This window comes from Lissotriton vulgaris, chromosome 5 (assembly GCF_964263255.1).
Source record: "Lissotriton vulgaris chromosome 5, aLisVul1.2, whole genome shotgun sequence".
Taxonomy (NCBI): domain Eukaryota; kingdom Metazoa; phylum Chordata; class Amphibia; order Caudata; family Salamandridae; genus Lissotriton; species Lissotriton vulgaris.
Genome location: NC_141693.1, coordinates 463,652,333 through 463,675,462, shown reverse-complemented (window position 1 = coordinate 463,675,462; position 23,130 = coordinate 463,652,333). Strand labels below are relative to the sequence as shown.

Here is a 23,130-nt window from a genome sequence, read left to right as displayed (position 1 = left end):
GGTTTTACAGAGTTCAAAAAAGAAATGCGCGCTAGAGAACTAAAGTACTCAATGATTTTCCCGGCAAAATTGCGCGTGGAGGCGGAGGGAAAGACATGGTTCTTTGAAACACCAATGGAGCCACAGGAATGGCTGGAGGGATGACGCCCGACTAAGGGACCCAAAGCACGAGAAAACTCCCATCAACCTGCATGACGAGCGAATGTAGATTCAGGACAAGGAGGGACAAGGCATTTCAAAACTGAACACAGTAGAAGAACAAAATGGCGCTCAGAAACCGCAGACCCGCACTCCAATGCTGGATAGCAATAAGGGACCATTGTTGCGATCTGGCACCACAGAGCAGCCATAGAACTTGCAACAAGAACGTCTGGACTAACACCTGGTCTATGCAAAACACCGAAAGGTGGGCAAGAGGCCCCCTAAAGGTATGTGCAGGCGAAATATATTACGTACCGTATAAAGAGACTTAATCGAAGGTAGAGACCCAGTTAGGTCACAGGTAGACTCACCCCCGCACGACATGAGAACAGTTAGGGATATTAGGCACTCTGCTCAGTTGGGGTGGCGGGCAGTTCTAGAACCACCGGGCAGGGAGGCAGGGGGGGGGGGAGATGCCAGGGGTTAGAGCAAGAGATTTTGGTTTTTGTTGTTACTTAATGGTATTGTTTTTCCTCCACGAAAGGTTTGCAAAGGATGATAACTATGTATTGACACAATACTTGACTCACTATCCGTTAGACAAAATGATAGGAATACACACACATGACACATACACTAACACAACTTGACGACCAGAACGCCCAAGTACTGACACCGAGGAGGCTGGGCCCCCTCCCTGTGTGTCATATCCTGGAATGTCAACGGACTGGGTAATAACATTAAGAGGGGGCTGGTACTACAATACCTGAAGCGCAGGACCCTGATGGTGGCGCTGATCCAGGAGACACACCTAGTAGGTTTATCCTGCAAGGCGCTAGACCGCTTTAAAATGGTGGCCCACTCAGCATTCACCTCAGGGTCTAGGGGAGTGGGAATATTGGGCCTTAAAAGCTCACCCCTGATCATAAAGGGAACGTTGACAGACGAACAAGGCCGCTTTGCAGCAATATCATGTCAATGGGAGGGGAGAATGTATAATTTGATTTCTGTCTACATCCCCCCCGCACTACACCAGACAGCATTCCAAGCCCTCGGGAAGTTTCTGCTTGACCTCCCTGATGGGGAGCTGATTGTAGGTGGGGACTTTAACACTGTAATATACACCACAATAGATCGGAGACTGCCCAGAGAACCCACCAGACCAAATCAGGCTCTGAAAGAATTCATAGAGGCGTTGGGACTACCAGACATTTGGCGCACTACAAACCCCGCCGAGCGACAGTACACTTTTCACTCTGGAGCGCACAGCAGTCTCTCAAGGATCGACTACAGCTTTACACTAGGAATAACCCCGGGGAGATTATAGAAATATCACACCTACTGAGGGGCATTTCATATCATTCACCGATACAATTGACATACACATCACAGGTCCCAGGTAGAAGGCGAGTCTTTCAGCTCTACCCCGGATATCTAAAGGTCCCTAAAATTAGTAAAACACTCCTAAAGACCACGAAGCAATACTTCAGAGAAAACGAGCAAACAGTGGACTCACCGAGCATTTTATGGGAGGCATACAAATCAGTGATTCAAGGAAAAGCTAGGTTAGTGGTCACAAGTCACAAACGGGAATGCCGACAGCATCCAGATAACCTGGAGGAGGGAGTCCAACAGGTAGGATAGCTCACGCTGCAAACTCTGATGATAACACGACACATGCTCTAGCGCTAGTGTGCCAGGAATATAGAGTGTTTGCATGGGAAGAAATCAAAGTAAAGCACTCTGCCACACAACACATGTTGTATGAACTAGGGGACAAGACGGGTAGACTACAGGCATGGTTAGAAAGACGGGAAAGGGCGAGCCGATGGTTTGACCAACTGACACTAGAGGACGGGACCACCATAACAGACCCACAACAAATAGTGGAAAGACTAGCAACCCATTATGAGAAGGTATATACACCCAAGGCCACAAACACCGTAGACGAGAATCTAGACTTTCTCCGCGATATTAGAATGCCTCCGTTATCGCAGGCAGCAACGCTGGAATTAAAAACGGCAGAGACTTCCGATGAATTAGGACTGGCACTGTCCGCACTCCACACCGGGAAGGCAATGGGGCCTAATGCCCTGCCGGTCGAATTATATAAAAGAGCGGCAACATCTCTCATGCCCCACTTACTTAATATGAACAATTAGAGTCTGGATAAGGGAACTTTGCCCAAAGATCAACGACTGGCCACCATCGTGGCAATATACAAACCTGGCAAACCATCTTTAAATTGCTCGTCCTATCGCCCAATATCATTAATAAATGCAGAAGCCAAGATATTGGCAAAAGCACTCGCACTCCGTTTACTACCACATATTACGACACTAATACATCCAGACCAGTCTGGCTTTATGCCGGGCGTAATAGCTCCCTCAATCTGAGACGTCTGCACGGGGTACTAGCTCGTACAACAACTATACAAGAGGATGCAGCTATCCTTTCATTAGATGCAACAATGGCGTTTGATCTTGTGGAATGGCCTTTTTTATTTGCGGTCCTCCGTAAGATGGGTCTGGGCCCCAAGCTCTGCGCATGGATTAAATTACTCTACACAGCACCCTTAGCACAGGTGGTTGCGAATGGGCATATCTTGAGAAAGTTTGCATTGGATCGAGGTACGAGGCAGGGCTTCCCATTGTTACCGCTCCTTTTTGCAATGTATTAGAACCGCTAGCGGCATGGATTAGACTGGATGTGATGATCCGTGGGATGAGATGGGAGGACGCATCTCGCTATATGCAGATGATGTGCTTATATACCTGGTGTCACCAGCACGATCATTGCGCTGCTTACTGGACATTTGCACTGCAAACGGGAAGGCGTTGGGGTACACTATAAATTGGTCAAAATCACTTCTTTACATATTACAGGGTCCCACACCAAAGCTTCCATTGGGCTGTGAGCTGCAAATCACAACTAGGGGTTTCAAATATTTAGGAATCTTTGCCACGCCAGAAACAACTCTTTTTGTTGAAGAAAACCTTATGAAGCCACTGACAAAATTCCGAAACGATGTAAAACACTGAAGGTCACTCCCCCTGACACTATTGGGTAGAGCAGCCCTCTTCAAGAAGATGGCTCTGCCCAGGTTTTTGTATGCCCTCCACAACACCCCGTTTCTGGTCCCTCCCACATATTTCAAGGCCATTGAGAGTAAAGTATCCACTCTACTGTGGGATGGGAAGCCGGCACGTATAGCACAGCATAAACTGCTTCGCAGTTGGTACGATGGAGGAATCGTACTGCCCAACATAATATTATAATACTGGGCCTCGCAGCTTATGGTAATAAATCAATGAATACACGCCCCGCAGGATGAACAGGCTTATAGAATGGATAGGTATGCTTTACCATCTGATAACCTAATGAAAGCACGATACACTAACAAGTGGAAGAATACACTTACGGGTCTGACAGCACACACGATCAAATTATGGCATACGGCACAGAGGGCACTGGGATGGGAGGGGGTGCTGACGTAGGCCACTCCCCTCTGGGAGAGCCAAAGATTAGGCAATTTATGCAACACGAAGGGGTTCAAGAAGTGGGACCTCATTGGTATGACCAAAATAGGAGATCTGTGGGTAAAAGGGGAGGCTGTGCCCTTCACAAAACTGCAAGAGACATACAGCATGGCAGAGACCGAACTCTACAGGTACACGCAAGTCAGATATGCACTTCCCCCCGAGACACAACTAACAGAGACCTCACCCTTAGAAGATAGACTCCTCACGGACCATATGCAAAAGAAGGCCATCTCCCAGACATACAGTAAGATCATAAACAACTCACCAGATCCCACGATGACCTAAGAGAGAGATGGAAGGCAGACTTGGGGGTAATAGAAGACTCAGACTGGCAGGACGTGCTGACATTGCTCCGTGCAGGAGCGATCTCATCTAAGCTCAAACTAATACAGCTCAAGGTACTACATCGCACGTATTACTCATGCATCATAATGCAGAAGCTAGGACGCGCACCTGACCAACTGTGTGTGCGACACTGTGAACTCCCAGGGACATTCTTTCACATAATATGGGAGTGTGCGCAACTTCAACCATACTGGGAAAAAGTCATGAATGTGATCTCACAGGTGGGTGGGGCAGACGTCCCGCCGGACCCTAAAAGATGCCTCCTCAACATTTGGGAGCCCACAGATTTGAATTTACGGATGCAGAACTGGGCAACATCGGGCATGACGATTGCAAAGAAGAACATAGCTAGAGACTGGGGCTCGGGGATAGTGACCACATACATACAATGGAGGAACGATATTGACGCAGCGATGGTGGCCGAAAGGGCAGTGTATACGCACAGAGGTTTCCCTAAAAAGTGGTCGGGGATCTGGGGAAGGTGGAATGAGTTCAGAGGCCCCTGTAATAACCATGCTGTCCATTCGGAGCTGCATATTATACTTTTTTGTAAAAACTACTTTGAGGAAAGGAAAATATTTATACTTCCAATCCTTAGGCACCATCAATTTAGGCAATGCCGGGTCGCCATGTATTTTTTAAACGCTTTATTAGACACATTTGTATGTTTTTGTGTTGCTTCATTTCTATGGGCCTGCTTTAGGAAGCGGAAAAAGGTGGGACCACTTGTTGATAGTAGTGTGTCATTTTTAATTATGAACCGTTCTCTCCTTTTATACAAATGATTTTAAAGGTCCTATTTCTGATCACTGCAAACTTGTTTAATACTTATTTTAACCACTGTAAATATGTATTTAATAACTTGAAATTATTTTATATGAGCTGTTGTGCTTTTATGGTCTATTTACAAAAGATCGAATAAAGCTGTGTGACAGACTGACTGAGTTCATAGGACGCCTATGCGAACCCCCACATATAGAATCAAGCCCGGAAATCAGCCCATTATAACGGCAATAAAAAGATCTGAGCTGTGTAGGAATACACAAGAGTCTACTCAGGGGAGGCGGGGACACAGCAAAGAAATTGTTCGGTGTGTGATGGAAGGGCGGAAAATGTACACTGTATTGTATTGTGTGGAAAATCATGATGATGCTTTCAAGAAAGTTGTAAACCAAACACTAGTAGAGATTGATTTTGAAAAATTAAATTAAAAAAATTATCCCAAAAAAACAACATAGGGCAGTTTCAATTCTTTGTGACAGGCATACACAGAGGAAGAAACTGGGGCTCCCAAGAGTTTCCAACAAAATCTGTTTTCCACACCCTGGATACTGTTACATTTTGTAAAGCCCCAAACTTCAGCACCATATGTTGTGGTAGGGATGCACTGTGGGTCTCACCAGTATGTGTCGGATTTCACCCCAAGGGCTCCTAACCCAAACAAGAAACTATCAAAATGGGTTAACTGTAAGGAAATGCCCATACCTTAATTTTGGGTGTTGTACATGCTAAGCGCTTGTCATTCAGAATCATGACAAAGTCAACCAGAGATTATGTTACTAATATTGCAAACATGTTTTCACTCCATAGGCTGGTTGTCCTTTGAAGGGATGTTGCTGTTCTACACAGATTTCATGGGAGAGGTGGTGTTTGAAGGCAATCCTAAAGCCCCTCACAATTCAGAGGAATACCAAAAATATAACGCCGGAGTGACCATGGGCTGTTGGGGCATGTGCATCTACGCCTTCAGTGCAGCCTTCTACTCAGGTACTAAACTGAGCCGCTTCTATCTTTGTTTTATTGTCAAACCAGAAGACGGAAGGAGACAACAATTTCTGTACTCAGAATTATCATTGCATGTGAAGTATCTAGGGTTTATCTTGAGAGTATGGTAATGTCATTCTCACTTGAACATGCTCAGGAGGACCACAAGCTTATATGTACTCAGGGCAATCATTCTTTTGCGGACACATTATTTAAATGCAATAAACTATTGAGAGTTGTGTTAAGAAAACTGTCAGATTACAAAAATTCAAAACAGGGGATTGAGGCTGGCCTTCAGTTTGAAACCCAGGGATCACAGTTTACCTTAGTGCTTCATTGCCTGGTGGGTGCCTTAAGAGTCATGTGCAAAGGGATGTGCCTGAACAGAAATACCTACCTGAAAAATGACTAGATCTACATATCAGATGTCCCAACCCCCCTATTTACATAATATCGTCGTATAGATTCTAAATATAGTAGACAGTACATCCAACAATTTTTGCCAGATGTCCCGAATCTGCCAGACTATAAAGTACCCTTAGTCATGGCCTACTTTTGGTAGTAGCTTTAACATACTTTTGCTAATCGAGGGAAACATGGAGGCCGCAGGCTAGACGCGGCTCGCACACCCGGAGGCTGACTCCCGAGTCCCCTCACTGCTACGACGGCGATTTGACTTTAATGCCGTTTTTGGGACATACACTGAGCGATATATGAATGTTACCTGTTGCGGAGCTTTTGGGGAGGAACTTTAAATTGCTTTGATTTCACGGATTGCACGAAGGCGGCTTCGGATGTGCCTGCCGCTCGCTTCACCCGTCTCCGTCTCCGTTTCCAATTCTCTACTCTGCTGGGGGCGGGCAGCCGTGGAGATCAGACGCGGCCGCCCGGCCGCTGCGAGGAGCACACACACGGCGGCTGCAGGCGGAGGAGAGAGAGGCGGGGAACCACTGAGAGTTGCTGTTTCGTCCGCCTTTGGGTGCAGAGAAAGCGAACGGCACGATTAAAGCTGAGGGGGCTGGTTTGTTCAACTACAGGGGCCAGGGCATCTTCTCTCAAGACTCAAGTAAGCTCTCTTGTTTGTTTGGGGAGGCGCCCAGCACAGATTGTATTTCAGGTAAAGAAGTGCAAGGTAACCAAGTCATACAAGCAAGGGTTACTAGAAGTAAAACAAGTAAAATAAGGGGAAGGGATAAGGAAACTGGGCTGGAGGAAGACGGACTTCAGTCCCCAGAGTGCACCTCGGAGGGAGCGCAAAAAAGAGGTCAAGCACAAAAAATAAGTCAGAACAAATCAAAGACAGACATACTACCCTAAAACAGTCTAAAACTAAGAGTAGGAGCAAAAAAATCAAAAGCTCCAGGGGACATAACTCCATCGTGGAGTAAAGAAGTGTGGCTCACTGGTTAGAGGAGGCAGACCTGGAAGCAGAGGTCAGCCCGGGACCAGGGTTCAATTCCCGGCTCGGCGGGGTCTTGAGTCCTAAAATGTCCATGGACTTGACAATTCTCGCTCCGGTGCCTACTCAATTCACGGGTTCAGACTCTGCGACTCTGGGCAATAACTTGCTTAATCTCCACAACGGCCCCTCGCGGCGGGATGCCTGGCTTTCACCTTGTGGATACCCTGCCGGGGTTATCTCACAGGGAAATACCAGGACGGGTTCCCTAAGCAAGCGCTTAGAAATCGCTCAGTGATTTGCGCTATATAAATTCCTGTACATTTACATTTACATTGTTGCGCTCATACTTTAGAGCTCTACCACAAGTTTTACAAATCACACAAGATATGGCGGCAGCCATGAAAAACCAGAATATACCGCAGGGTAAACAATCTGAACAGGGTGTGTCTGCCCCGAGCCCAGATTTACCAAAAGCTACCTTGTCAGTGGGGGGACCATCAGCAGCTCTTACTGAAACTACCCAGTCTACTCTGTTTGAATCAGAAACACATACAGAGTGCGTTGCAGACAGTTTAGCAATTGCCCAATCAAAGGAAATATCAGAGAAAGAGAAAGAAACCTCAATAACAATTAAAACTAGCAAGAATAAAAATGCAATTCCTCAAAACTCAGATCCAGTGCTTGGCAATGCACTTGAGGCAATAGTCTCCTCTATTTCAGAAATGAGAGAGGAGATAAGACAGGATTTTGCAATTTCTAAAACTAACCAAGCAGAGATTAGAGTTACTTGTGAAGAGTTGGGGCAAAAGGTGGAAGGTCTTTGTGAGAGAACAGAGGTACTGGAAAGCTCGGTAAGCTTACTGACCACCAATCTGGAGGCGGCTAGATCTAAAATTCATACTCTCCAAAGAGACGGGGATATGAGAGAGAGAATTAAAGTTTTAGAAAATTACTCTAGACGTAACAATATTAGACTCCTTAAAATACCAGAGGGAAAGGAAGGTGGAGATCTCAAGGACTTCGTTGTACATTTAATAAAAGACACCCTCAACTTGGAAGAAACGGTTGAAGAGTTAAATAAAGATATCCAGCGAATACACAGGGACCCGTTCCGCATGAATCCGGCAAGAACTAAACCAAGGAAAGTACTAATTAACTTTTTGACATATACTCTCAAAGAAATTTTTTTAAATCTTGCTCTAAAAGCTGGTTCAATAAAGGGTCCTGACTTCGCCTTTGAGATACGTTCGGACCTCTCAAAGACTACACTGGAGAGACAGTGGGAGCTGGGACAACGCATGGACAAATTTAGATCACTGGGTGCGACGGTTCAGATGCAATTCCCTGCGTTCTTCCAAATTATGTACAATAACAAGATGCATAATGTTCGATCCATCCAAGATGCAGATGAACTACTTGATTCTATTAGGGATCACGCCCAAGCTCAAGCGCACAAAACAAACTAAGCTACATGAATATAGTTATAGGTACAATGATACTCATATAATTTAACAAAAAACATAGATGAAGAAGAGGAAAAATAAAAAAAACACTAAAGGGGAAAGGGGGAAAAAATATATATATATATCTATAAAAAAAGCTAGAAGAGCACAAAAAACCACTTTGATTAAGATAACCATATGCACATAAACTTAATACATTAAACTCCCCCTCTTTCTATGTTATACAACGGTGATTTCTTACATCTATGGCTCAGATATGGCGACTTCTTCTCTTTTTTCACGAAAAACTGGTAGCAGTGGAGGGGTCAAAGGATAAGTTCCTGGTGGGCAGAAATCTGGCTCAACACCAAGCCAGAATAAGTAAGGGGGGTTCCTAGGGGGGGAGAGGGGGAGGGGGGGCAAGAAAGCAAAAAATCCTCATTTGTCGGCTCAATTTAAGGTTCAAATAACCAACTTTTCTCACAATCCAACTATTAACATGCTAAAATTAGAAAATCTTCGAATCTCAAATGTTAAAAAAATGGGAATGGTAGGTGAGGAAGCTAACTTATGACAAATATAAATTTTATGTCCTGGAATGTCAATGGTCTGCAAGTGCGAGGAAGAAGAGATCGGATTCTACAATATCTGAGAGATTCGCAGGCGCAGATCATTGTGTTGCAGGAAACTCATCTTCTTAAATTAAAGGCTACCAATATATTAAAGAAACAAAGGTGGATAGATAAATTTTGCTCCACTGATCATAATGCAAATGTAAGAGGGGTAATATTTATCTTTAAAAAATCTGTCAGAGCGCAAATTCTAGATTGTAAGGAAGACAAGACAGGAAGATGGTTGATAGTTAAAGTCTCTCTTGAAGGTCAGACTAGGACATTGGTAGGTTATTATGGTCCTAATTCAGACGACCCATCACATTTGGATGCTGTAAGAAACCAATTAATATCAGCCCAGGAGCCAATAATTTGGATGGGAGACTTCAACATTGTTCTTGACCCTAGACTAGATAAATCGACAAAATCTAGAATTGCTACCACTGTAAAATCGAGAGAAACCCTTAAATCAATTATGAAACATCTAGGATTGGCGGATCTTTGGAGAGAAAGAGTGGGCAATAAGCCAGGGGTGTCCTTTAGAAATAGTCGTTTTAAACATAAATCTAGAATTGACTACGCTTTCTTTAGCTACTGTCTAAAGGATACCCTAATATCAATAGATTATCTACTGTCACACTTATCAGATCATTCCGCCCTAAAATGTACTATGATAACAGACAATCTAGTTAAACACCCATCCTGGTCCTTTGATCGGACACTCTTGTTGGAGGAGGAAGAGGTCAAATTTCTGTCAGACGAGGCCCTTACCTTTTTTGATATTAATAAAAATTCTGCTGGCCCTACAGTGGTTTGGGAGACTTTTAAGGCCTTCCTAAGAGGACAGATTACTAACAGAGCCTCTTATAGGAGGAAAATATATACTGAAAAAATTAAGACATTAGAAATGGATATGAAATTTCTAGAATCAAGGTTGGACCCGACTTTAGTAACCTCAATAGAACATGAAAAATTGGCCGAACTGAAAAATCAAATGGAAAATACTCTACAAGAAAGAATAAATAAAAGGTGGGAAGTGAGTAAATCCTCCCATTTTGAGTTCGGAGAACCTGCAGGAAAAATATTGGCATGGAAAATAAAAGCTGATAAAGCCCTAAATTATATCAGAGAAATTAAGATAGCAGGAGAGATTGAGACAAGATCAACCAAGAAATAAGGAATGCCTTCTTTGAATTTTTTGGGGAGATTTACAAAGAAGATCTCCCCAATGACCAACAACCAAGAGATAGGTGGTTAGATGCTATTACACTTCCAACTTTATCAACGAGTCAGAGTAAATTGTTAGAGAAGGAGATCACTGTGGACGAAGTAATAAAAGCAATTCGCCACACAAAAAAGGGAAAAGCGGCAGGGCCGGACGGTTTGCCCGGAGAAATTTGCAGATCCCTTGAACGTATCATAGCTCCTGTGCTTACGGCACTTTTCAATGGTATTCTAATAGATGAAGATCTGCCACCTAAATCTTGGGGAGAGGCTACAATAGTACTTATTCCTAAACCTGGAAAATCTCCATTAGAGTGTGGGTCATATAGACCAATATCACTTCTTAATAGTGATTACAAAATATTTACAACTATCATCTCCACAAGATTGGCTAGCGTCATTAGTAATATTATCCTCCCAGATCAAAAGGGATTTATCAAAGGTAGACAACAAGCGGAGTTAACTCATGAACTTGTGGGGCCCATAGATATCGCTACTGCCGTCTCTGTACCCCTGGCTACTTTGACCCTAGACGCAACAAAAGCGTTTGATAGAGTCAATTGGCTCTATCTAAACGACGTATTAAAAAAATTCAACTGTGGGGAAGGGTTTTGTAGAACAATTAAACTACTATACAACACACCCTCTGCTAGGTTAATGAGTAATGGGGGTTTGACCGATGCCTTTAACATATCTAGAGGTACAAGGCAGGGCTGCCCACTTTCCCCTCTCCTTTTCAACTTGTACATCGAACCGTTCGCTCAACTTTTAAGGGACGAGGCTAATATTCCATCTTTTAGCTATGGAGAGTGGGAAAGGCAGGTAGCATTATACGCAGATGATATTTTGGTCTTTACATCTGACCCAGTCAAGGCATTTCCAGTCATCATTGCATGTGCTGAAGATTTTGGTCATATTTCGGGCTATGACATTAACTCCAGCAAAACGGAGATAATGGTATGGAACCTTCCAAATATTCAGCTAGGGGCAAACATTTCAAAATCTATGCGTTACTTAGGAATAAGAATAACCCAGGAAGTGGGCAATATTGGACAAACTAATTTAGAAAGAATACATCTTGAGAGTAAAAAACTTTTAAAATCCTGGTCACATCTACCGCTCTCCATAGTGGGTAGAGTAAATCTAGTTAAAATGTGTATCCTCCCTAAGTTTACTTTTATTTTTAACACTATCCCAATCGCATTTGAGCCGAAACAAATCGAAAAATCTCAAAGAGAAATTAACTCTTTTATATGGAATTATAAAACAACAAGAATAGCATGGAAAAAACTAAGAAGAAGAAGGGAAAAGGGGGGCCTTGCACTTCCGGACTTGTTGTACTATTCATGGGCCTTCCAGATGTCACACTCAAGAATGTTATTAAAAACGCCATCTAATCTTACTCCTAACTCTATGTACAAAGCAATATTATTGGGGGCGAATTTAACACCAAAGGGCTTTATGTTTAAATTTGGAAGTCAAAAATTCTTCAAAAAAATTAAACTTAAAATGGCACAATCATGGGCTAAACATTGGACTAACATAAGAAGAAAAATTGGCCTGTCATATTATTCTAATTATTCCCCAATCTGGGACTCCCCCGGCTTACCACCATGTTTGAAAGACAGCCTCTCCACTATCATAAAGCAAGCAGGTATTATAAGTTGGGGTCAATTTTTTATAGACGGGAAATTAATAGCCTGGAACGAATTATACGAACTTGTAGGTTCAGGGCTGTCCAGATTCAAATACATTCAATTAGATAGCTGGGCGAGATCACAGAGCCGTATAGACACCAACATTGGGAAAATTAGCACACTAGAACAAATGCTGGTAGAACGACCCATTGGAGGGAAAGAAGTAGCTACATGGTATTGGCAGATGCTGGAGGAAAACGATGGGGAGTTTAAACTACCAGATGAGTTATGGGGAACAGCGATTAGCACTTCATGCGACGAGATATGGCAAAAATCTTGCGGATTATTGTACAAAACTGTAAAACCCGCATGGTTAAGACGTAATCATCTCTTTTCAATTCATCGTGCTTATATAACACCACTAAAACTGTCTAAATTTCTACCAGACAAAAAAATTCACAAATGTAACATGGTAGGTGCCAGTGACATACATATGTTCCTAGAATGTCCTGACATTTCAAATTTTTGGGAAGAGGTGAAGAACACTCTAAATTCTATTCTACATACATCTTTGTCAATAACCCTTTCACTTGTCATTTTTGGGTTAGAAGAGAATATCAAGGGCAAGGCGAAATCTTTTCTTTTCTATGCAATTTTATTGGCGAGAAGACAAATTTGGATACAGTGGATAGAAAAAACACCCCCATTACATTCTCGGTGGCTTTCATCCCTATATGAAACTTCTAAAATGGACCTTAACAGAACAGCTAGTAAGCGCAATTTGGCCTTTTGGGACCTTTTAATCAACTGGAGGTGAACCCGGGGTTTGTTTTTTTTTTCTTTACCCGGGTCCGATGATTATGCCATCAACGCTCCTGGACCAGGGCCAGCCTAGAATCGATTTTGGTCCTACAGGTTGAAATATACCTAGATGGAGTTAAAGATACCCTTGTTCTTCTTTGGGACATCTCTACCACCAGAAAATCAAATCACGTCTTTAAGTCGTGCAAGGTGGTTGGTATTACCTTTGTCGGGAAGGGAAGGCAAATGAGGACAAAAAAAAAACATACTTTTGCTAATCATAACCTGGATCTGAGGCCTTAGAATGTTGCACGCTCTTGTTATGAGATGTTTTGACTACAGAAATGAACTCTGTGCATGTTAGGCCCTCAAGGTTCCTCAGAAGCTGCAGTGTTATCCAATTCATGCACATCACTCTGTCCTCAGGTAATCTACGTCAACGAAATCTTCACTTCCTCAGCATCAGCAAGGGCATCTAAAGAGCTGCTAAGTGCTCGCTGTCTGTACTGTGACACTGAGGATGCACCAGTGTCAAACTCTCCAATTTGAAAATAATTATACAATTAGAGTGGGTGGGGACTTGAAGAGTTGAAGTCAAGATGGGGCTTGGAACCCATCAGCACCCTGAAGAAGGTGAGGTGGAGAGCCTAGCGCTGCTCAAGCTCACCCTTACACAATAACAAAGGCTTTTGAGAATTTATTTATTTATTTATTTATTTTTAGAGTTTTCTATAGCGCGAACTTGAACCGATTAGGTTATCAGAGCGCTTTACATAGCAACAGTTACATGTTATCACAGCAGTTTACATAGAATCAGTTACGTTGCACATTTCAGGATCTTGAACCGATTAGGTTATCAGCGCGCTTTACAAAGACAGCATTCGATGTCCAGAGCCCTCCTCCGCCGTGTAGCGGGGGACCACTTCCAACCCTCCGAAGTCGTCGAGCTGTCGGGACTAGGCTCCTGGAATGTCAGCTGCCCCTTTACAAGGCACTTTACATAGAGTCAGTTACGTTACACATTTCAGGAACACATTTCTTTTTGCTCTAGTGAGTAGGGTTATCACTTCACACGGGGGAGGGGAACACATGGCTATATTCCAGCAGTTTCACAGTCGATTAGTCGTTGAGGCTATAGTTATAAAGACAGGGAGGGGATACACATGGATACAATCTAATAATCACATAGGATACTAGTCGTTAGAGTTGTCTTCTATCCTAACAGGAGGGATGTGACTGGAAGCACTCTAAGGGTAATATATAGGGGTGGTAGAGAGTACAAAGGACCACTGCAAACACTACACTAGTACCAGCATAGAGGAGGGGTGGGTGGGATGCAAGGGTCCGGAGGGAAGGGCTAGAGTCCAGCGCAAACTGTCCGAGCAAACAACAGCATTCCCAGCATAGATGAAGGGTGGATAGGATGCAGGGTACGGAGGGAGGGTCTAGTCCGCGAGAGAAGTCCTCCAGAGTCCACCAGGGCACTATCCTCCGCGTTCGTGTGCCCGGAGCCTGTGTCTGCCGGTCAGAGAAAGCGTGTCCCCCAGGGCGCCATCTTAAAGTCAGGCACCGGCTAAGCAGCGTGGTCAGCAAGGGGGAAGGGGGGGCAAGAGTCTCGGCGGGCGACAGCGGGTGGTAGCGGGGGCCGCAGTGGGGGCCCTACATACCGCTCAGTTGATCAGCGCCTGTGCGACTCGCCCCCGGTCTCCGCTCACCTCTCTGCCGTTCCTTCAGCCGCTCTTCAGCCCGGGCCGACAGCGGGCGTCCGCCATGTTGGGTCTCCGGCAGGGACCGATAGCCGCCAGCGAGCGCCGCTCCACAGACACCAGCAGCGAGGTGGCAGCGGGGGACGCGGCAGGCGTCCCACACACGGTTCGGGTGCACAGCGCCCGACCGACTCGTTCCCGGTCTCCGCTCCTCCTCCCCGCTGCTCTACCGCCCGAGCTGGCAACGGGCGGCCGCCATGTTGGGTCCTCGGCGGGGATCAGGAGCACTCAGCGTTCTGCACTCCACCGGCGCCAGCAGCGATCTGGGTAGCCCTGCAGGTGCCCACACCCTCCGCCACAGTTATGAGGCGAGTACGTCGCAGGGGACCTCCCAGGGACGCCGGGCTCCAGGCCGGAGCAGCGCGCTGGCCGGGAGCCGAGACGGTCCACGTCCTTCCCGTCCCGGCTCCTTGTCTTTTCTTAGTCCTCGAATGTCCTCGACGTCCTGGGAAAGTCAAAAGGATGTCGGTACCCATAAACTCCAAACAAAGGCTGGAAACCCATTATGTTCAGGGGGTTCCAGCTCCCTATGTTGCAGGTGTGGTATCAGCTCTGCTCCAGGAGACGTAATAGGAAAGCTGATCGTGTGGCACGCAGTGGTACTATAGCCTTTCAGTGCGTGATTCAAGGTCAACTTTCACCACCGAGTCCCTCTCTGTCCAATTAAGTATCATGTATTTCATTTTCTAATTCTGCAGCTTGCACTGATGCCCCGTAAGTGGCAGCAAACATTATACACTGTATACATTAATCAATATGATGATCAACCTTTGATCTCTCAAATGGTTACAGGTGCAACCAAACGTCTCATCTTAATGTAGCATGATGCTACAGGCAATTAGATAATGCCACAAACCTGACCAGTATGTAGTCGGGGAAGCTGCATCTGCCAAAGCAAAAACAATAAGGGAAAGATTTTGATCATTTAAATCAAGGGATTATTTGTCCTTTGGGAACAGCTTCGAGAAGACATCTTATTCTTTTACAAGAAATTACTGTGGGAAGTTGCTTGCTTTTTTGCAGGTCTTCTATGGGTACTTGTTTGTAAAGTGTGCACCTCACGACTCAATTGCTTCTTGGTGCAGCAATGAAGGTTTCTTGATTACAGTTAGTGGTTAATGCACATAAAGAATACATTGAATACACATAATCAAACATATTGCCAATTATACAGTGACTGAACATGGCAAATGTATATATAATGGGCCTGATTCACAAAGGTAAACTTAAACTTTTGTGCAAGTTTACTCTTGTTCGATATACACAAACTACTATTTAATAGTAACTTTGCGACTGCGGAGATGCTTACTTCTGACTTAAAATAAATTAGTAACCTCAGGTATACATAAAAGCATGAATCGTTCTGTAATTTGTTAACCAGCAGTACAATTAATATCTTTACAGCGCATTATTATTACTCCTGGGACAAACTGATGTAATGTCCTCTCATATTTTGGTATGTTGGTCTTACTCTATGGTCCTGGAAAGGTGAGAGGTGTTATTACATAATTTGATGGCTGTGCATTTTCAAATATCTATGCTAGACTCTTGACCTTTATATATAATACGCCGACGTGTTTTGACCTTCAAATATGGACCTCATATAAGATTTCTGGAAGGTCTTCTTCAGGGCCAGGTGTTCATTGCAAGGACACTGTGAATATATCAATGAGTATAGAAGTTATACTAAGTGGTCATATTACAGTTTTGACAGTTGGTTACTTTTGCATTAAATAATTTTTCTAGTAACCCCACTCGGGGTGACAAATGCAAAAAGAAGTATTGATGGACAGAATGCAGAACAATGTCATACATTCTCCCCAGTACAGAGATCTGAGCCTATATCCATTGTTTTTTGCCCACCATGCCATTCCAGTTTGAACCCAGCCATATGCAAATCAGTCTTGACCCTGTGCCTCATGGGAACAGTCCAGCCCGAACTGCCAAGCCAGGTCCTCCCTGGACTGGAAACAAGCATACTAGGACCGGTTCCGGGGTTTCACCCCTCTTCAGCCAGGATAGCTTGATTCCAGTGGCATGGAGAGCACGGGACTCACGTCTCACGTCTAGGATGCTTGTTTCCAGGCTTGGGAGGACCTGGCTTGGCAGTTCGTGCTGAACTGTTCCCATGAGGCTCAGGGTCAAGACTGATTTGCATATGGCTGGGTTCCAACTTGAATGGCATTGCGAGCAAAAAAACGATGGATTTAGGCCCAGATCTCTGTACTGGGGTGAATGTATGACATTGTTCTGCATTCTGTCAATCAACTGTTGTTTTTGCATTTGGCACTAGGTGACATGCGCACAGAAAAGCACAACCATCAAATTATGTAATAACACCTCTGACCTTTCCAGGACCATAGAGTAAGACCAATATACCAAAATATGAGAGGACATTACAACAGTTTGTCCCAGGACTTACTAAACCAGACACAATAATTCACTGTAAAGATATTAATTGTACTGCGGGTTAACATATTACAGAATGATTTATGTCTTTTATGTATACCTGAGGTTACTAATTTATTTTAAGTCAGAAGTAAGCATCTAGTAGATGCACATGTTTGCTTTAATGTTGCAGTCAATGTTTTTCATGTTACATGTAAACAAGACATGTTACCGGTCTAATTGTTTTGACTAAAATGTTTATTTACATATATGTCTGTCTTTGTTACATAATTATGTAAAATCGATTTTGTATACAAAGATTTGAGTAAATACTTCAGTTTATGAATGTCTATTAATCGTGAGATACTGCCAAATTAACAAGCTAAAAGAGGGATGTTTGTAAATTAAGCATACATACAAAGTATGAGAAAAACACGAAGGATAATATTGTTAATCCTTCAGTTGTGAATCATACCAATTGATGGTCTGGGAGGCAGTCCTGAATTGAATCACTCCCCCTTTAGGAGACTACCCTATTTAGAGCATATGTCCTTTTTTTCTGGCCATCACTACCAGGGAAAAACTGTCCATCATAAAAAGAAAAAAACATAATGAACCTCACATCCTGGGTGAAAACTATGGGCGTTTGTTTAAAAAAAAAAAAAAACTTTGGTGTGTGGCCCCCTAAAAGATGGCAGCAGCACACCAACCTTTCAGTGTCTTTTTGGCAGCCGCCATGGCGGTGGCTCCCGTGAATGCTCAAAGGTCACTGCCGGCCTGGGTGTGAATTAAAACATTTTTAAAAAGGCCAGTCTTTTGTTTGTCATGGTGGTGGACATAATATACTTCGCCACCCTGGCAGTCACACTAAAGACCAACAGGAGCCAAATCAGCCCCTTTCTCTTGTAGTACTCTTGACTTACTCCTGAAATCCAATAATAAGCACAGGCTTAGTTGTTTCCCTAGGCATGGCTGCATCTGGCCCCATGTTCCCTGCTTGTGGAATGTTCATGCTTGAAGGTTCCACAAGTGACTGTTGGTGAGTCAGTTGGAGCTTGGCTGGCGATGTTGATCGATGCTCCGATGCTGCCGTTAAGGGCTTATTGAAAAAACGCCGTTCAACACATTGTGCCAGTCTCTGTGTCATTACTACATTTCTTGGCGACGATCGCCAGCCAAATGTAGTGACACCACAGCAGAACGTAGGCGTCAAAGTTGGCGGAGCGAGGTTGCATTGCAGTAACTCTCTGAGTGGAGCCCTTCCGATGAGAGCTGTCAAACGCTGTGAAGAGGTGCGTTTGTCGCAAAGCAGGTAGAGCCTTAACAGTGAGCGCAAAGCGAGAAAAGGGAAGCAGTCGGACAGCTACAGTTGTGTCCGTGCAAGAATAAGTCACAGCAAAATGGGATTGTAGCTCACAGTTTTTAGTTGTGTGGCTGATTGCAATGAAGTGGAGGACAGAGGAATGATCACCTCCTAAAGACATATTACCATATTTTCTTCTCCATTATCACCCTTCTGTGGCATGCATGCCACCATCCTTCAATCAAAATTGAGATGCGTAGATGGGTTGGGGCAGCTATAGGTCTCTCTGGTGCGACATAGATGGACTTTATGTGTGCAGCAATGCCTATACCATGGTGGTTGTATTTGAGGGGTACTGTTATGTATGTTATAAATGGCAAGGTACCATTGTTGTTTTTTTCTCTTTGGGGCTCAACAGGAGCTCCCTACTGTTCACAAACAGGAGAAACTAAAGCCAGTGTAGGAAACATGGTGGTTACCCAACTCTTAATCATTTAGTGGAACCACAAGTTTGGAGGACAGGGTTCTCATCCATATTTTTGGTGGTCTGCAGAACTCTAATTTAGTTCCCTAACCAATGTTTCCCAAACAGTAAGTCACAAGAGCACGATGAAAATGTTATAGCCAAAATGCACTGTGTAATATTCCAGAAGAAGCAATCCCACCTTCAAGAAGAAATGACAGCTGGGTTCGCGGCCAGTGTTGTGCCAAACGCTTCAGGGCTACGAATCCTGAATGGGAAGTTTGCAGGGTACAAATCTGATGCAAGGACACATATCTCGCAAAGGGCAGTCATTATAATAGATTATACGGCCACCTCCCTGACCCTTTTAGGTCTCGCCTGGCGTTAGCAGCGCGATTGCGCTGCCTCGCCATGCGAGAGCCTTTCGGAATCAATACCGATTCCAAAGCATGCACGCTGTCGGATAGAAGATGCGCACGAGCGGCGTATGATTACACGTGACATAGAACACACGCAGAGTTTCTCTTTCTCTCGCTGCTGTGCAACCGCTGCGCCAACTAGTCCCAGGCCCATACAGTCCATGGCCTCTCTGGAAAGAATTCCAAGTAGATGCTACTTCGCTGAGAAAAAAAAAGTAGTAAATTAACTAAAAGACAGACAAGGCAAGAGGGGACGCCAATGGGCATGCGTGTGACAGTGGAAGAGGGTGAGCGGCGGACACGGTATGGGCACAAAAAGTGAGCCAGGGCAGACTCCATGGGGCTAGAGTGATGTCACCTCAAATGCGTGCAAAGAATATATTCTTCGAAATTTAGAAACGTTTGCTACTTGGCGAGTTGTGCTGGTGGAAGCTGTGCAGAGTGCGAACAGGGCTACCCGCCCACGGATGTGCACAGTGTAACTGCGCCAACTAGTACCAGGCCCATACAGTCTATGGCCTCTCTGGAAAGAATTCCAAGTGGATGCTACATCGCTGAGAAAAAAAGTAGGAAGAGCCTATTAACTAAAAGACAGACAAGGCAAGATGGAACGTCAATGGGCGTGCGTGTGACAGTGGAAGAGGGTGAGCGGCAGACGTGGTAAGGGCACACAAAGTGAGCTACGACAGATTCCGTGGGGCTAGAGGGATGTCACCTCACATGCGTGCATAGAATATATTCTTCAAGATTTAGAAACGTGTGCTATTTGGCGAGTTGTGCTGGTGGAAGCTGTGCATAGCGCGAACAGGGCTACCCGCCCACAGATGTGCACAGTGTAACTCGTTCCTGCACCCATGGCAGTGCTTGCATCCAGGGTCATTGGTAACTTTCTATGTGCCTGTCACCTGAGCCGCCCCGGACTGGGAGTGAACGGAGGGCGGCCAGAGGAAGCACCACTTCCGCATTTGCTCATGCATGAGCGGAGAGGAGACCGCAAACAGGATTAACACAGGATTGCGAAGGCTTCCTGGCCCAGAACAGGGCCTGCATACTCAGCCAGGCCTGGGAAACAGCTTCTTATTCCTGTTCCGTGGCTGGTGGTATGGAGTGATCGGCGCAAGTAATACGTGAAATCGTGCGAAACAAACAGCAGAAAAGCAACACAGGAGATTTGAAAAAAATTGTTACAAAACAGTATATTTGAAGTACAAAAATAAATCCACTGTTTAAAGGTACCACAAAAGCGCCAAGAGATGCGCTGAAGATTTTGTTTTTGAAAATACAAACACTAGTCCCCCACACCATTGAAGTTGTCTTCCATGCTTTCATTTTGCAGTTTTCACTGCCCCTTACCACCAGGTTTTACCCAGTGGTAACAGACAGTGAACACTAACCATTTGACGTCCCACACTAAATCGGACGGTTGGTCTAATGGCCAAGTCTCTGACGGGCCTTACTTCCTCGGGCCTCTGGAGGAATATGTCAGCAATGAAGATGGATTATCTCCATCGCTGACATACATTAGTTAGACCCTTCTGTAAATCAGCTGGAAAGACTTTCAACTTGGTGACGTGGGTACCCCGTCGCCAGTGAGATAGAGTACCCTCTCCTCCAAACTCTAAACCAGCCCCTAAATCAGTAGGTAAAATCTTTGACCAGGACGAACCTGATTGGTGTCCCTGACCCTACCTCCATCACGGTCATCCTCAAATTGCGCCAAGATCTCAGTCTACTGCAAACATTGACTACAATAGTGCTTCTTGGAGCTATCCCTACTTAAAATTATAAAAATTCATATTTCTTCTTCCCCCTTATATGATTTTTCTCAATTTATGTAATTTTGGCTATGAAATCTTCCTCAATTTTTCTAATTTGGTTTGGGATTTTAATTTTTTCCATTACGACTTTATTACTGTTTTGGTATGCCATAAATACTTTTACCATTGCCCTAAATTAAGCCTGTCTGCTCTGTGTAATAGCTACCAGGGGGTCGAGCTCAAGTTAATTTAGGAGTTGGCCTAACGGCCAGGGCGTTCAACCTCGGACCTGTGGAACTGGGCTTGAGTCTCGGTAATGGAGCTAAAAACAGCCTGTGATTCTGGGCAAATCACTTAATCTCCCCATGCCTAACAAAAATGAATGTTTGTCCTCATGTAACGTAACTGGTGCTATGTAAAGCGCTCTGATACCCGATTCGGATTCGGGTCAAGTTTGCGCTATATAAAACTCTGCAACAAACAAAAATGGGGCGGAGGGTGGGCACGAGAGAGGTTAAGACGGGAGGGAGACCCCGTCTTTGTCCAGGATATGAATAACCAGGCACTGTGCAATTTTAAAGCTTCACAACACTCCCGCTCAGCCCTACTGAAAACAAAACACGTAGGCATGGGGCAAGAAAATCATAACTTGTGAAATGTGCTGTACTCACAAAAAGCATTTATCATCAGCAACTGTCTTCAGGCCTCAGTACCTGCCAGTGCCAACAGGGCCAGCGACTGCCATGGGCATTGGAGATGGAAAATTCTGCTGCACTTGAGGTAACACCCAACCCTGCCCTTCGATGATTCTGTGCTGGTCGCTCCCTCCACAGCTAGATATGGCACTGCCCTCAGGATTCATGCCTCGTATCAAGACACCAAGGCCTATGCTCGTCACAATTATGGGGGTTCACACCTGCCACCAACTGCTACTACCCCGCCTATCACCACCAGCCATTCCCCTTCAATTGTTAACGCCTTTAAGGTTTAGCGCAAGCAGTTGAAGTGCTTTAAAAAAGTATGGGAACTGTAATGCTGTGCGCAAAGGGGGCAGGGTGAGTGAGCAAGAGGGAGGGGTCAAAGGCATAACTAAAAAAACGTAATATTCAGAAACTTTTTTGGTCTTTCACCTTCAGGTAACTACATATAAAATAAAGCACAGCTCAAATTAAAAATAAATGCAAGTTAAGTTAATCAGTCGGAAATCCAAACTGAATCCTGGTTCGTGCAGTGGAGAATAGTGACGTGTTTATGTTTAGTGCTCTGAGGTCCCTGTCTGTGACAGAAAGCACTGTGAATATATAAGTCATTATTTGACACTTGCCTTACATATAGTATAAGATAGGCTACTACAAAATGTGCAAACGTGTTTAAGATACAAGTGCTTCCAAAATATAGAATTTAGTAATGTCAAGACTGTACATCGTGCATTTTTTATAACTATCCTTGAAAAGCACACACTTCACAGCTCAGCTGGTAACTCTGCTGCAATACCACTCAAGAATAATGAATCCGTATTATCAGGACACTTCAAGTGATCCCATTAGTTAAAACCAATGCTGGTTTCCAAGCACCCCTTACATTTTACATTTGCAGATTAACCAATTGCACTCATTTACATTTCTGTCAGGCAAGCAGGTACCCTGGCAATTTGGCTTGTTTAGCTGCCCGGCCCTCCCTCGTGTTCACAGCACGGTACACTTCCTGCCTTACATTTCAGTTTAAGCATTTCAGCTCTGTAAATTAACTGTCCAGGGATGGTTGTCTTTTTACTAAAAGTCAGGGAACAGTTTTGCTCAAATTTAAACATTATGGACACATCAAGCCCCTCCCATTCCGCACACTTCAACCACTGCTTAGCACCCACCAGGATTCAAGCACTAGTCACTGCCGCTAGGATTAACGCTTGACGAAGGTCTCATCGTCAGCACCCACCAGTGACCGTATGGACTTCTCTCAACAACGCTCCCTATGGCAGTTTCCATGAGTCAGTCTGTGTTTGGCAACCACATCATGGTTTTAGTGACTTCTAACACCAGGGTATTAATGGTCACTGGCATCAATTATTTCATTCTGCCCCTACAGTAGAAAAAACACAGGCAGAGATGGGGCTCCATTCAACAAT

The 23,130-nt window shown here is 44.4% G+C and overlaps 1 protein-coding gene across 1 annotated transcript in view; it reads left to right on the top strand.

Annotated features, from left to right (window-relative positions):
- SLC45A1 (solute carrier family 45 member 1) overlaps window positions 1-23,130 on the top strand; it is a 287,191-nt gene that overhangs the window by 237,343 nt on the left and 26,718 nt on the right. The window contains exon 7 of the mRNA XM_086921904.1: window positions 5,619-5,795. Coding sequence (XP_086778030.1) covers window positions 5,619-5,795 — 177 coding nt within the window. The remainder of the gene's footprint in view (window positions 1-5,618; window positions 5,796-23,130) is intronic.